At 35.8% G+C, this 16607-nt stretch overlaps 2 protein-coding genes across 2 annotated transcripts; both read right to left on the reverse strand.

Moving 5' to 3' along the window:
* Positions 1–643: 643 nt before the first annotated feature.
* LOC133871501 (U-box domain-containing protein 52) lies at positions 644–5835 on the reverse strand. Its single transcript, XM_062308940.1, has 10 exons — positions 5646–5835; positions 5342–5451; positions 5093–5214; positions 4119–4333; positions 3950–4016; positions 3333–3645; positions 2861–2962; positions 1915–2343; positions 1038–1796; positions 644–706 (listed from the first exon to the last, which is right to left on the reverse strand). Exons 1-10 carry the CDS (start codon positions 5833–5835, stop codon positions 644–646), a joined length of 2370 nt encoding a protein of 789 aa, XP_062164924.1.
* Positions 5836–10504: 4669 nt separating this feature from the next.
* On the reverse strand, positions 10505–16324 carry LOC133871142 (uncharacterized). Its single transcript, XM_062308519.1, has 11 exons — positions 16134–16324; positions 15792–15875; positions 14960–15019; positions 14501–14602; positions 13717–13793; positions 13208–13331; positions 12537–12601; positions 12222–12285; positions 11572–11647; positions 11175–11268; positions 10505–10836 (listed from the first exon to the last, which is right to left on the reverse strand). Exons 2-11 carry the CDS (start codon positions 15838–15840, stop codon positions 10714–10716), a joined length of 834 nt encoding a protein of 277 aa, XP_062164503.1. The 5' UTR covers positions 15841–15875; positions 16134–16324; the 3' UTR covers positions 10505–10713.
* Between the last annotated feature and the right edge of the window lie 283 nt (positions 16325–16607).

Here is a 16607-nt window from a genome sequence, read left to right on the forward strand (position 1 = left end):
CTTAATTAGATATTTCAAAAACATAAAATGTCGTTTGAATCTTTGCTTGGTCTCTCAAACGGAGAAAGAGACGAAATTTTCTCTTGCACTATCCCCTCGTCTATTGTAATGATCCGAAATTTAACATAGAAAAACTTTAAAGGAAAGTATCTCTGTATATATATATATATATATATATATGTATTGTTAAACTTTGTGGCACAAAAATCGCCAAGCCAAAGTGTGTACATATCCATATTTGCTCAAAGAGATGATGCAGCTTCCTTGAGGGGATTTTGGTGCCTGTTTGCTATGTATATATATGTGTTGTGGAACATGTATTTGTTTTTCTTTTTCTTTTGGAGGTATATATATACTATCTCTGCACAACTTATCTAATTTATCAGTGAGGACAATAAGTGTTTGATTGTTAAAAAAGAGAGCGGTTACCATAGTATACAACAAGCTACTATATATGCTGAGGAAAATTGCGACACCATCTTGATTCGCTGTACAGGATGGATGGATGGATGATGCAGTCTGCGAATACAGCTTTTGCGAATCAAAGATGAACATCAATTTACCTACAAAATTTACAATTCACCCCTGTTGTTACAATCCCTTTGGACAGCTTTGAGTTCAATCAAAGATGATAAGAACATCATCAAAGAGTGGTTGATGGCGTTCTGGAGCTCTCTCCAGAATGTGCATGTGGAAGATCCCCATCCTGCAATAAAGTCAATAATATGTTGCAAATGCTAAGGAATTCTTTCATTATAGTTTTGAAGTTTATGAACCGGGAAACTTCGCTTACAACCCTTCAAGTATAAGCTGTTTTGTAATCATAACTTCGAAGTTTAAGAATTTACAATGTTGATCGATATCCTATGTTTCAGCCCCTTTTAATTTAACACTTTTTTTTGGAGGGGGGGATAGCAACATTGTAAATTTTTAAACTTAGAGATTATGATTGCAAAAACTGCTTATATTTTTAGAGATATAAGTGAAGTTTCTCTTTTTGTAAAAAGAAGGTTGAGTTTATGCAGTGTCAAACTTACTAGCTGCAAGGAAACTTGGCTGTGGCCGGGTGAGGAGCTTGCACTGCCATTCATGAAATTATGGTGCATAGTTTCTTCAGCAAATGCTCTCAATCTTTCAAGTTCTGGCAAGACATCCCTACCAAGATCCGGCCTGTCTTTCCGTCTTAACTCCGCGCATTGGAGCGACAGTTTGGCGAAGGACATAGCATCTTCAACCGGCCAATCCGACACGGCAGGATCCAGCATTTCAGCAAAAGTCCCCTTTTCAATAGCCCTTTCAACATGGTGAGTCAACCCCATTGGTGGCTTGGCTGTTATCATTTGCAGAAAGAGGATTCCAAGGGAGTATATATCAGACTTCACTCCAAGCATGCCTGTTTGTTGATACTCTGGATCAATGTAGCAGAATGTGCCGGCCGTTGACGTCATGCGATATTGCGTTACGTTGTCGGCCACCGTCGGCGGTACTAGCCTGGCCAAGCCAACGTCGCTAATCTTGCTGACATAGTTGCGGTCAAGCAAGATGTTGCCTGGTTTTAGGTCACGGTGCACCAATGGCTCAGGCTTTGTTTGGTGGAGGAACAGCAAGCCAGTGCCTATTTCGGCTGCAATTTTAAACCTATGTTGCCAAGAAAGAGGTGGAGTGTTCCCCCGGCAGAAGAGACGATCCTCTAAGCTCCCCTTGGACATGAACTCGTATACCAAGCAGCCATATTCCGGGCAAGCTCCTAGGAGGAGAACCATGTTGGGATGTCGTATGCAGCTCAATATCTCAATCTGTGAATGGTCATTAGCAAGTCATATATATTGTTTATCCCAAAAGCTTAAGCTGATTGAATTGATAAATTTAATCATTTAAATTATATTATAAGATATATAAGGATAACATATATACCTCTTGTTGAAACTGTGACCTTCCTTGAGCAGCATCCGGACGAAGAACCTTAATTGCAACAGGTGTATGGTCAAGATGACCCTTATAGACTGGTCCATAACCCCCTTCTCCAATCTTACGGGAAATTGCAAAAAACTCAGTAGCTGCTTCAATCTCCGCGATTGAGTACCTCCTATATCTAACGTCTGACTGTGCCAGAGCATCAAGTGCCTTCCTCTTCTCTTCTCCCTCTTTCAATGCTCTCAATTCTGCTGTAATTCTCTTTTGCGCTTCCAATTCTGCTATCCTCTTCGCTGCTTCGGCCGCCTCAATGGCAGCCCTCGACTTTGCCTTCTCCTTTTCTGCAATGGCCAATGCCGCTTCCTCAGCCAACCGCGCCTCTTCCAACCTCCGCTCTTCTTCCCATTTCCACCGCTGCAGCTCTACTGTCTGTTATACATGTTGAGTATACATGTGTGAGTGTAAAAGGATTGAGCCTTCTTTTAACCTCTTTCTAGGACATATTTTAGATGATTCGAATAAAGAATATTATTATTTAACTAAGTAGAAGGCTTCAAAATATAACAAAGCTCAAGAATATTATTATTATTATTATTATGAATAAAGATCATTTTCATAAAACTCAAAACGAAAACCCTATATCAAACGCACCACAATGATGTCATTTTTGTATATTATTATTACTTTTTATATATAAGGGTATGCGGTTAGCAGTTATTAACTGTCTCTACCTACTTCTAAAACTGCTAACCATTCCACCCTATGCAGTTAGCGATTTTTTTCCAACCGCCTACAAAAGCGATTATGCGATAATGAGATTAGCGGTTAGCGATTATTAGGTGGTCAATAACCACCCACTTGTACACCCATATGCCCTATTAATTAATAATCAGAGCTAGCTTTTGCTTTGAAATTATCATCAAAGGATTTTCTCTTACGTGCGTACCTTTTGTTTTGCTGTGAGTGCTTCTTTGCACGCGGTACTGTACATTTCCATTGTTTGCTTCAGTTCCAGCTTTAGCCTCCTCATTTCAGCCTCCACTTCTTCCTGTATTTTTCATTACAATATATATTATCCATCTCGCATTTTTTTCATGTGTTAATAATATCATTGCACCCATGTATTAATTCATGCATGCAACTCCACACATACAATCATACAGATGGTTAGCCATTTAATTTATATTCAAACACTCCTTATAATGCTTGTGCTCAAACTTTTCTTAATAGGTGAAGTCCGTTATGGTTCGAACTCAGAAGCTCTACTCCAACGCCGTGTTAAATCACCGGCCGCTTATCCTAAAAGTTCAATTTTGCCCCCAACTTTTAAAGAACCGAATCTTCTCCGATCCCATTCATTTAAACCGGATAGGATTCGATCTCCTTGTTAATGAAGCACAGAAAAGATGGGTCCTTACCATTGAGTGCGGTGAGTTTGATAGGCTATCACTGTCATGAGAGGTAACTGATGAAAATTCACGAGGTGGAGAGGTGGCATCGAGTGACCTCCAGGCATGAAGCGTTGATTCAAAGTTGTGGTTATCGATTTCTGAGTGTGACATCCGTGGGGGAGTGTGGCTGCCTCCATGATCTAGACTGTCGTAACCTGACGAGAATATGCGGTCAACGCTATGCCTCCCCGGGTTGATATAGGATATGTCATGTTCCGGCATATGGATTTCCCCGTACGATTTCCCAATATTCCACCCTCTCCCACCAGTAAATGGGGACCTGCTTCCGCCAATGAGAATTACGTACATGAGAAAGAAATATATTAAGAGAAAGAGTAATTGCTATTTAGGAGATTGCTATATATATATATATACACGACTAACGCCTTACAACTGGGATGAAAACTAGTCATTGATTTTTCTTAGAATAATTCTATTTAGAGAGATGTATAAATAGATGTTCAAGAATCATTTCTCTTCTATTTAATAGACTCCTTGAGGATAGTATTACTCATATATTAATTAATATATATATATATATATATATATATATATATATATATATAGTGTCGTCAGTTGATCACCTAATGATGTTGTCCGTCTCTTCATGCGATCTACGCACTGCCTGCGCCTCAAATGACGGCTTCTCGGCTGCACTACGTACATTGGGTAAATGAGATCGATCGATGGAAATAATTAAAGAAAGAGATCTCGAAGAAAAGAGTATATATATAGGTAGGTAGTTAAATAAACCTTTGGTAGTAGAATCCCGGTTGAGTTGTGGCTCCGATGTATCTGATTTGATGCTGCCATGACTCTGAAGTTGGGAACGTAAGGGAGAGAAGGGTGGCGCCGGACGTGAGGCAGATCGCATCGACTGAATCTTTCCTTTGGATATAACGTATACATTGCTAAAATCTGGTGCTCCTTTTAGTACACAGCTTGGGATATCGGTTGTCTTGAATCTTCTGAATAAAGGTGTATCAGCTAGGGTTAAGTAACCAACTTTTCATAAATACTATTCTATATTTACCCGATTAATGAGTAATGCTATTTACTAGATTGTCATACGACTGTCAGTCTGTCATATGATTGAAATGATGCATGTGACAGAAAAAATCAGTGTCTTATAGCAGTTTACTGAATAGCATTACCGATCTTATCGAATATAGCAGGCCTGGACTCTCAAAGATTATTTATCCCAGGCATTAAAAGAGTAACAAATAATTGTATTAATAAGGAATAGGACGCAGATTTAAGTCACAAGCTAGTCCTAGCAAATCAAAGTGATCACTAATGTTATTTAGTAGACTGTTATACGATTGTCATATATACAACTAAAATGACGTGACAGTAAAAATCAACATTTTTTATTCAAATGCATCAATATTCACTACGACATTATTTCAGTTATATGGCAATCGTATAACAATACACAAAATAGCATTTCATTATGCATCAAGCCGCTTTGTCTCTATGCTTGAAAGAATTCTGCAACTGTACGTTGCCAAAGTCACAAATCATCCTAGCCAACCAAACTCACAAGTCTCTATATATGTAGCATATGATTTCCTCACCCATGGCGAGCCAAAGTCCCAAAAAACTCTCATCCATCTTTCACTTTTATTTATTTATTTATTTTATCAAAAGTTTATCTAGCTAGCTCCAGATAAAAGAAAGGTATGGAAAGAAGAGCAATTTCATAAATATTGATAGATCGTACATACCTAAGAAAGCCAGTTTTTGATGAGGCGCCAACAACCAGATTCTCAATAGATGATTGGCTAACATATTCAGTTAATGCTTTCGCCACGTCTGTGTCTTCTAGTACGATATCTTGTGGATGGATCTGATCATGTCAAAAACAATATATATATATATATATATATTCAGAAAAGTATCAACATTTTCTTATATATTATTCCACAACTTGTACTAATTAATCCGATCGACAAAAGATCGAGAAGCCAACTTACGTCTTTACGTGTACAAAAACAACGAAAAGGAAGGAACAATTCCTTGGTTTGTTGATCAGGTTCTGCGCATCTCAGTGCATTAGTCTCACCACCATTCCCATGTTTTAGTACTCCTGCATGCCCAGCCCCCAAAAATACATTGAAAAATTAAAAAAATTTACGTGGATTTAAAATTTGGTTGTACAGAAATGTGTGAAGAATGTATGCGTAAGTATCATTTCTCGATCACGAGAATGATCGAATACCCAGAAAAGGAAAAGATTTCCAAAGAATGATATGTGTGTATATATATATATATACTCACTTGGGGAATGAAGAGCAGCAGAGGGTGATTTGAGGTTGACATGGATGAGAAAGACGGTCTGGCCCCTCTGGAGGAGATGTTCAATAGTCCATTTCATTGCGAGCTGGCTGCCTCTGTCTCTGTCTATTGCCACTGCCACCAGCCCGTTGCCGCCTCCTCTTCTTTCCACCGCAGTATTTCTTGCCCACATGATCGAAAAACTCTTTCTTGCAGTACAAGAGAGAGAGAGAGAGAGAGAGAGGGAAATTAATTAATTAAGCTGTTAATTAATTAATTTATATGTTAATTAACAAACTAATTAATTTGTTGATCGATCTTTTCATGGATCTCCTTTATCTCCCTCCAAAAACCCAAGAGAGACAAAGAAGGCCTAGCTAGGTTTGAGCTTCTCGATATATGTCTCGATCTTGTTTCTTTCGACGTTTTATTTTCTTGGTAGCCACACGACATGAAGCACCTGATCACCTTTCTGTTCATCTGTTTCCTAAATTAGCAGCTCGATCGGTTCTTTTAGCTAATTTGACTTCTTCAAACCAATCATTCCACAAATCTTTCCTGTTAATTCAGATGCATGGATCACTTGCGTGGGAGACCGCTCGCCATTTTCGGGATCTTGGGTGTTTTGTCTGTTTGACCTTCTCGAACTTCTCCCGTCCGTTACAAACATTTTCAGGTGTCGTCCAAGTTTGGTCGTCCATTCAGTCAATATTTTCTATATTCGTAATAATCATGAACAAGACTTCATCAAACTTGGGTCATAAGGATTTGATTCTTACACTATACCATCACAACAATTGCACAACAACTCCACGCACTGGGGTTCACCCTCATGTGAGAAGTTGTTGTGCAGTTGTTGTATTGGTGTTGTAAATCTAACATTTTCCTATATATATATATATATATATATATATATAAAAGGAATGTCAGAGCTCATTTTAGTGTTCTTCTGGTATCCATTTAGAAGGACATAAATGTAATAAAAAAATTACATCTATGTCCTTCTAGATGATATGAATGCAATTTTTTAATTTTTTTTTTATTACATTTATGTCCTTATGGATAGACACCAGAATACCACTCGAAGTTCTATGATTATTATATATATATATATATATATATATATATATATATATATATATATATATATATATATATATATATATATATATATATATATATATATATATATATATTTTGATAACACGGTTAGCACCGATCTTCTGCTATATATCTTCTAGTTGCTTAATTTATTTACATGCATTAAAAAATTAAAAAATAAAATAAAATAAAAAATGGCAAGCGTCAAAATCAAATGGTCACTTGGTTCTCCTCCTTCATAGGAAGAGTAGTTGTAGAGAGTCTTGGGTATGGTTTTTAGAGGTCAAAGGAGTTGTGTAATTTATTTTAATCGTGGGCACAAAAGGTAGGTAGAATTACTTTAGCGTAGATTTATGCCTCAAATGTTGGGTTTATTCAAAAATTAAAAAAAAAAAAAATGTTGGGTTTATTTGGTAGCCATTAATTGATTTCCGGTATATATTTGAACGCTGAACAAACAAACTCTTCTTCGCCCAAAGAAAAATAAGAGATTTTTCCTTACCTAACCATTTAAAAAAAATAAAAAATTTATTCCAAATATAAAAAGTATAAGGAAAAAGAAAAATATATTTTAGCCCTTTAAACTATGACTTTAGTATTTTTCTTTCCAAAATACCTTTGAAGATATTAAAAAAAAAAAAAAAAAAAAAAAAAAAAAAAAAAAAAAAGACTAATTGAAAAACAATTAAGGGGCTAATATGAAAAGGGCCACCCCTTTTGGTATTTTAAATTTAAAAAAGAAAAATTTTAATTTTAATTTGTTCAAAAGGTTTTTTTTTTTTTTTTTTAATAACTTTAAGGGTATTTTGAAGAGAAAAATACATCTAATTTGACGTGTCGTAGTAGTATTGGAGCTATGATGTCACTTTTTAGAGTTTGGAAGCGTAAATAAAAATGTGAAATTAGTTGAGAGGGTTAAAATAAAGTATATTTTCCTCAATTATAAATTAAGGCTCCATTTATTTCGACGTAAAATATTTTTTTTTGGAAAATATTTTCGAATAAATCCTTTTTCAAGAAAATTATTTCAGCTGAAAACATTTTTCGGTATTTGGCTCGTACGAAAAATAGCGATGGCGGACAATAGCCGGTTGCAACAAAAAACAACCGACAACTTCCAAGGAACTTCAGTTGTGGATTCTGGTGACCACCGGTGCAGCAGCCAATGAACTTTGCATGCGCAAACTCTAGCCGAAATTCGACGACCTCTAGCAGAGACCGGCGGTGGCGGAGAATAAACTGAGAGAGAGTGCGTGGGAGAAGTAGAAATTCAAACTCGAAAAATGGTTTACGATATTAAAAAACGAAAACCATTTTCCGAAGATTAAATAAGCTTTTATGGTCAAACCGAAAACATTTTTGGTTTGACCATCATTTTTTGTATCACCAAATACAAAAAATTATGAAAAACATTCTACGTCAAAACAAACGGAGCTTGAAAAGAAAAACTAATGAAAGAATTAAGGGGAAAATATACTTTACCCCCTCAAAGTATCCACCCATTTGCGTTTTAGCGTCCAATGATTAAAAAATACAATCGACCTCCCCAATGTAGCTTACGGTGGCAAAAAATACCATCTATCTATTTTTTGTCTCTTTGGATGGAAACCAAGCCACTTGCGTCAGTGCGTGACAAATACTTTTTTCGACCAAAACTTTCGAAAATGCCATGGGTAGAGCGTAAAAAAATAATAAATAAATAGAAAAGGTGGGGTGGTTGAGCCATCCTTTTTGAGATAAGTGATGATTTAACAAAAACAACAACACAATTGTAAAAGATGAGCAAAAGCGTTTGCAAGATTATGGGCGCTTGAATCAGTGCTACGCCAAACCTTTTCAGTTTACCAATTTGAGCTGACAGGTAAGAAAGAGATCACATTAGAGATTATGGGAGATATAGATTAGATTTGTAATTTGTGTTTACAGCATAATAGCTTGCATAGAAATGGAATTATGAGAGTGTTTCTTTTGGGTTGATTGTATATTGTTGAGTTGTAGAGTTGTTGCTGGTATGTGTTTTTGCAAATTGCAAGTGTAGTTTTTTTAGGAAGTAATACTATTTGATAGACTGTAATATAATTTTTATATAACTTAATGATATGACATTGAAAATTAGATATTAATTCAGTACTTATAAAAAAATAAAAAAATATATTATTTTCACTGGCATATCATTTCAACTATATGATAATCGTATAAAACATTACTCTTGGTTTAATTGCTGTTGTTTGGTTTAGTATTGTTCATTTGGTTGTCTGTTTTGGAACTTTGATATTGGCTGTTGCAAGGTGCCTTGCTGGCATCTGGGTTCTAGCAGATTGTGTGTTGTATTCTTTGTTTGTTTGTTTTTTTTTTAAAAAAAAAAAAAAAAGAAATTTATTCATTAAAAAAATAAATAAATAAAAGAGATGGTGTTTCCTTTGGTTAATGCTATCCCGATCGGTGCACCCGTTTTTGGGGATTAGAATTAAATAAAAGTTCTACATAATCATGGTGTTGGTCTACTTACTATCAACACCCTCCGAATGCAATCCAACTGAGCACAAGATAAAAGAAATCTTAGATTATTCATTTTTAATTGGACATCTGCATGCGACAATATCATTTAAGATAAAAACAAATAATTAGGGTTTTTATTTTATGATAGGGACCCTTAAAGAGTGATCAGGTGGTGTTTGATAACCTTTCTTTTTCTCTTTTTTTGGATGAATAAAATCTTTTATAAAACCAACAAACCAATTACATCACTCCAGTAAAAACTGGAACACAATCCATCAAGGATTACAACCATCAACACAAGCCACACAAAACAGGCCTAACCAGCAACCAACACTACAACACAGCAGGCTAAAAAGAACAAACCAAACAGCCTAAAACATCCACAAACACACCAAGATTCTGCAGAACAGAACACCCAAACTGCTAAAAGCCATCCACAACGACAGACTAACAACTACAAATGGAGATTCCATCGATGCATAATCTCTAAGTTCTTTCCAGAATACTTAAATCTGCCCTAAGCCATCATCCTAGACCGAACATCCCACCTGATCTGCTTCAAAATTGCTTCTTCCGTTCTCGGCTTGTTACAATGCAACAAATCATTTCTCTGTCTCCATAAATGGTAAACAGTAGCACCAAGACACAATCTTCCCAAGCTAGCCTTAAACCCTTTACCTTGTAGCTCAGCAGCCCCCCAACTTTCAATATTGTCCAAATCCAACGGAACATTCTTAAACGAACACTAAGTCATGATACTAAACCAAATCCTGCAGCTAAAACTACATCTAAAGAAAATGTGTTTTCTACTTTCCTGACTTCCATAACAAGAGAGAGACTCTTTCCAGCATAATCCCAGCAACACATCTTTTGTTTAGTCACGAAAGCATCCCAGAAAGTTAGATAACCCTTTTTAATAAGTATTTTTTGTGTTTTGGTTAAAAAAAATATTTTGATGTAACATTAAAGTAAAAAGAGTTTTGAGATTTTTGTGTGTTTTATGAGGAAATTGTTTGTTAATGTTTTGCTGTTTTTGGGTAGAAATGAGTAGGAAAAAAAAAAAGGGTTAACAAACAAGCCCCAAAAACTCTGTTTAAGTTTATATTATGTCTTTTGTTTTGAGAAATTGTTTTCCATTTTCAAAATAAAAATGTTAACAAATAACCCCCTATTAAATTTTTTCTTTCTTTCAGTGATGTAATTTTTTTTTTTTTTTTTTACTTGCTAAGTTTGGAAGAAGAAGAATGTAAGAAACACCATAATTACGCTAATTTAACAATTTCTTATCATTTAGGTATGCCAAAACTAGGTCTTACAAATCACGGGGTTTTACCTTCAAGTATTCTTACAATGTGAGAGTAGACATTGATCAAAATATTGGCACCAACGACAGAGCATGGAAGTTGATGTCAATGCATGAAAATGTGGCTAGAGGCAATATGGCTAATATCTCTGTTTTTGTTACAGTGGTTCACTTTCCCCTTCTTGTTGACGCCCTGGAAAACATTTCTTTGATGTTCCTTGATTCTGTCTCCACTTTCACCTTTTTAGCTTGCTTTCCAGATTTTGCACTCTTTTTGTCACTTCCTTTTCCCTGATAAATAGTGCACAGCATAAAGACCATTCAGAATGAATTGGAAAAAAAAAAAAATCAGATTACTCAAAAACAAAAGCATGTGTGGGCAGTCCTGTGAAGGTAGAATTCAATCACAAAGTCTCTGGCACTATGCCAAGAGACTTTACCAGGTGAGCTAGGTGGCACCTTCCTGCAGAAGTGTATTACAAACAGTGGTCTTATGCAATTGACATACAAGCAGCAAGGAAGTTAGCAGATCATAAGGTGAGGTTCTCCCTAGACAAATAAAATTTGTGCAACCAATAAGTTCTCATAAATTTATATGGCAAAGCGGCCTTAGCTCTGACAATTCATACCTGTAAGGCACTCTGAGATCCTAGGTTACTTCCTGAAGCAGCTAAAAGGGTCTCAAATTCTGGTGCTTCTCTAGTTGCCTCTATTAAGTTTATCCTGCAAACACATTCGGTAGCCAAGAATGGGTTAAAGCATCCTAAGAAATTCACTCTAACCATAAACGTATGTCATTGAAATATATTTTTTGATAACCAGTGCATCTAGAGCTTCGCCCTGACTGGATATCCGGGACACTGTGCAAAGCACTCCCTTCATACGGGTCGGGTAAGTCTCGGGCTTTCGCCCGTGGACGTTGACCCCTTGTGGTTCATTGAAATACTTGTGTATTCATAAAAAACACATAGTAAGATATAATAGAGTATCAATGTGTCAAATAGGAAAAAGTAAATAAGGGAATACTTCAGATGATCACACAGAAGCTTCAACCAAGGCTCATCCTTCACGTACTCCCCCAATATCGAAATTGCATCAGCTACTGCACTAGTAAAAGAGGAGAATTAATGAAGAGTTTTGTGATTTCATGATAAACTGGACTATGAGCTTGACGAGTTGACATGCAAACCAAAATTACTGATGGCATTTGCTCAGTTCTGAGAAGGAAAAACACCCAAACACACACATAACAGTTCACAAGAACAACACAATCCGATTGGCTTTATAGTTTCCAACCCAAATCCAGCAATTTCAACATTGCCCAAACCTTAACCTTTTTAATTATATTTGTATTATCCTCAACCACACCCACCACCTCCCTCCTCCTTTTTTCTTGTATGGACAAATGATTGAATAACTAGTCTAATCATCATAAGGTCTGTTTATCAATAAGATTATTTGGTATGGAAAGAAAATTAACTAACTGACATGAACCATTAATCGTGCCCAACGTTGTCTTTGCTACAACGTCTATGCTATCAAGTAGAAAATAGGTTCACCACCCTTTTCCCATTTCTACATAAACTATAGTAACGAAAACTCCATTAATTCCTACAGAATTTAGCTAGCAAATTCATGATATGAGAAGGTTATAAACTTTTGAATTATAATTATACATGTCTCTTGCTGTGCGGCATAGTTTTTGTCAAGTACACAAAGTGTCTGGTTTAGCTCACGTATCTGCAATTACAAAAATACCGGTAACATTATTAAAGGAAGAAAAAAATCTAAAATGAATACAAGATATTTAATTGCTTTCGGTCATAGTCTATAAGGATCAAAGAAAGGTCAGTTCTATTGATCAAATGTCTTAAAAGCATTTAGGAGGTTTCTTACCAAAACACTTAACTAAGCATAAACACGAAGATTGGCTCTTCCAATTTGATACATCCGCATAGATCAAAATTAAGTTCAAGCAGATGAGGACATACCTTGTGGTGTAACCAAGCTAGAACCTTTGAATCATCAAGTCTAAAAAACTTTGATGATCCAACTTCTGAAATTAGAGAGAGAGAGAGAGAGAGAGAGAGAGAGTAAGCATTTTTCAAACAATACCCATTTGATAAAATACAAAACAGTATTTGAAGTATTATTTTGGAAAAAAAATCATATACAAATATATGAAAGAGTTCACCACACATTACATGCTATCAACATGGTTGGGACCTATCCTTAGATCCTCAAGCTCCCCAAGGGTTAAGAATATTCAAATCTCATCACTAAGGACAGGTATCTCTTCTCATTCCAAGAATGGATAGCATGGTCAGATTTCAATTTGTCCATTGATGGCATGTCACAAACAGTGAAGTACCAAATGAAGAGTGATAATAAAAATGTGGTCCAAGCAAGCAACCTAATTGCAAGCCGCAACACAAACAGGCATGTAATGTGTATTAGCAAATAAGAACTGTATATGCTAATAAACACCCCCCCCCCCCCCCCCCCCCCCCCCCCTAAAAAAAAAAGAAAAAAAAAAGAAAAGAAATATCTAATCATTACATAAAAAACATTTAAAGCTGATATATGCTAGCAAGCTCTAACTACAATTTGCATTGGGAAAGTAACTTATGAAATAAATAAAATGGTGCAGGTAGACAGCCACCTTTGACTTCACAAACGACTTGCATTGAATTCTCTGCAATAGACAATAAATGTTGATATCCAGGATAGCCATTAATGAACATTATCTCATCTAACTGCCTGAATTTCCCAGAATCATCCCCCTTCTGCATTCATTTCAAAGGAATATTACTGCCAGTAAGGTTTATAAAAAAACTAAATAATCAAAACAGAAGGTTGGCATTGATAGCCGTTGCCAAGCCTAGAAGATGTTACACTGTCACACATCAGAATTGAAAAAGAAAAAAATTACTTATAGAAGGATATTCCACTGTGAAACAGGGTGAATATATAGTTACAGCAGGGAGATATAGAAGACAGAATTTAAACTGTTTGCTCAACCTTTCCAATGCAAATGGTTTATCACGATTGAATGAATATGCAAATAGTATATCATGATTGGATGAATAATTAAAATGGAAATATTAGGAGAAAAGGATTTGCATTGCTAATCCAAATAGTGCATTTAAACACCATAAACTATAATTATACCTTCATTCTAGCTTCCTCAAAAATTGGCAGCATTATGAAAACAGGATCAACTGGAGTTGCAGTATATAGGCGGCCATCTGTATGGGAAAATAAAGAGTTATGCTTAGTTGACATTACAGGAAATGCAAACAAACAAGTAGGATCCAAATCAAACACAGTCATCAGCCATTTCAAGGTGATCCAGGACAAAACAGAAAAAGCCACTATATTCATGAACTGCATTAGAGAACCAGAGTATAATGACAGAACTAGTAGGTAATAGTCTTAATCCAAGTTATCTCCCCTCTGCCCTGTCTTTATGGGTTTTTTTTTTTTTTTGGTTTTACTCGCTCCTGAATATTGTGCTTTTAATTATCTAACAATTTAGCTATATGCCTTTTGGTCATCTAGGATTCAAGAAAAGATCATGCATGGTAGTATACCTATCTAGCAGACCTAAAGTACAAAAAAATAACTCGACATGTACAAAAAAACGTGAGCTTTACTTCAATCAGGCGCACACTTGCACTTTGCATTTCGTGCATAGGGTCTATGAGACCTTTGCAATTAAGTGCACCTGGCACTTTCAACAACACCAGGAAAGGAAAAAACAAAAAAACAAAAAACAAAAGAAATTATTTAAAGTAAATGATGAAGCATAATAGTAGACTCCCAAAAGAAATATAATGGTAGCAATTGTTTTTGTGCCACAAAATGTACTTGATAAAGCCAATGCACTGGCTCTAAAGATTAACATTTCTTAAAACCAAACTTTGAACTCTAACCATGCAAAACTAGCATCTACCTTCACAAACATAATCCCCCACAAACCAAGATCCATAAGATTGCTTAAACCAATGAAGTTCTTGAAGCAGCCCATTGACAAAGAGATAGCAAGTCGTGTTTCCTGCCAAATTAGTGAAAAGATTAACAGTTCGAAGCTGTTAGTATATACATGAGATGTTAATCACTTCTAACTTTAGTGAATAAATTTCATGTAGAAATAAATACAAAGATAGCCCAAACTTGACAGCAAGCGATGTCAGCAGGAATATGTAACTAACCAAAGAGAGTGTTTGGTTTTCCATCTATCTTGTCTTTTCAACAACAAACAAACCCCAACTCATCAAGGAGGACTTTTGCATAACTAGATTTTTAAATTCAAGAAGAGGACGAAAAAAAAAACACCTAACAAGATAAAGTAAACAACTAAAAGGGGGTGGAGGAGAGAAAACAACACAAAATGAATAATATTGTACATCACCTTTTTTTGGATGGCGAAGCGATAGCAATTGTCCAACACCATTTCCTGTTGCCCCAGGATCTAGAAGGGTATATCCAAAAACATTAGAATACTCAAATTGATGCATCAATGATAGCGTGTAATAACAACATAAATTGACAAAGAAGTTAAAGTGCTTAGCAAAAGAATATAATGATCAAAAAATTCCTTATCAAAAAGCTAGAAACTACAAAATCACCCTTCGGTTTATGATTGCCTTGCTTGTGATCTTTCAAGTACCTAACTAAAATGCTTAGAAATGTAAATAAAAGAAGGACCTCTCTTCCAATTTATACGCTAAATAGTTCTCCAAAAGCCAAGCAAATCAGTAAACACAAATGCGAATCAATCAGAAGCTACTAGCCCCCACCCCCAGACCAGCGAGAAAGAGAATTGGCAGCTTTGAGTAAGTCAGTAGCAGTTCATGTTAGCTAAAAGCAAACACTATTGAAATGTCTAACAAGATCAATTAAAAATGTCATGAGTCATATTGTCATTTCAAGCAGTATGGTCAATGATTGAAAGTTCCAGTCTTATCAGCCATCAGATCTCATGATATTGAGAGCTCTTGTTGCCACCTTTTTCAGAAGAATAATGCTATTTAATAGACTATTCTAATACTGTCATTAAATTGAAATGACGTGGCAGTGTGAAATCAGTATTGGCACACCATCAAGTTATATGGCAACCCTTTCAAAAAACGTTATCCTGAACCATACCCTATATTCATAATAATAATAATAAAAAAAAAGTACATGTTCTTCAAAGGAAAGGTAGCAGAATTAAAGAGACCAATGGTCAGGGAGTTCATTACCAGATGCAATCAGAAGACGAGTTTCATCAACACCTTCCCACCAAGCCATGGAAATTATAACAAGCCCCAGAAAGCTTTTCAATCCTAGCAGTCACCCAACAATACTTATTAAACTGCAGCGACAGTTCTAAACACACACATGGAACACATGTAAATAATGGGAACATTCAAATGAACAACATCGTACTTCCCATATTATGAAAGCTATTTCTAACACAACTCTCACCAAGGGAAACAAAAAATCGAAAATCCAACATGTTAAAAGTATAATCGTGATGAGTTAGAAGACAGTATAAATGGAGATGCGTGAAAAGTTTGCTTTTTTTTGACAGTTAAATATACCAGTGGATAAAGCTGTAACCGTTGAGCTTCAAAAAATCCCAGGGAAAAGAAAACAGAAAAATGAAAAACCCTAGGAATTAAAGAAAGAAAAATGTGCTCCACAGACTGCCCGGAAAGAGAGAAGAAGAAGAAGAGGAAATTTTTGGAGTTGTTTTAGGGTGGGAAAGTGAAATGACTAGCTCCCTCCGAGTCCCTCGGACTCGGAGGCTCAGAGTATGAAAGTTTGGGCGGGTTGACCCGAATCAGCTTCGACTCATCAACCCGCTCCATCAGATTATTATTATTTTTATTTATTTTTTGAACAATATACAACACATGGAAAAGGGGTGACCAGGTGGTCTTTTCTACTTTTATGCCACTTCGACCAAAGTGGGCTTTCTACTCTTGTAGCATCTCCGATAAGCTATTCATTTTAAAGTTTTTATTAAATTCTAGTGAATAGCTTAAAAAAATTAAGGAGTAATTACATTTTTC

The sequence above is a fragment of the Alnus glutinosa genome, chromosome 6 (assembly GCF_958979055.1).
Source record: "Alnus glutinosa chromosome 6, dhAlnGlut1.1, whole genome shotgun sequence".
In the NCBI taxonomy this organism is placed as follows: domain Eukaryota; kingdom Viridiplantae; phylum Streptophyta; class Magnoliopsida; order Fagales; family Betulaceae; genus Alnus; species Alnus glutinosa.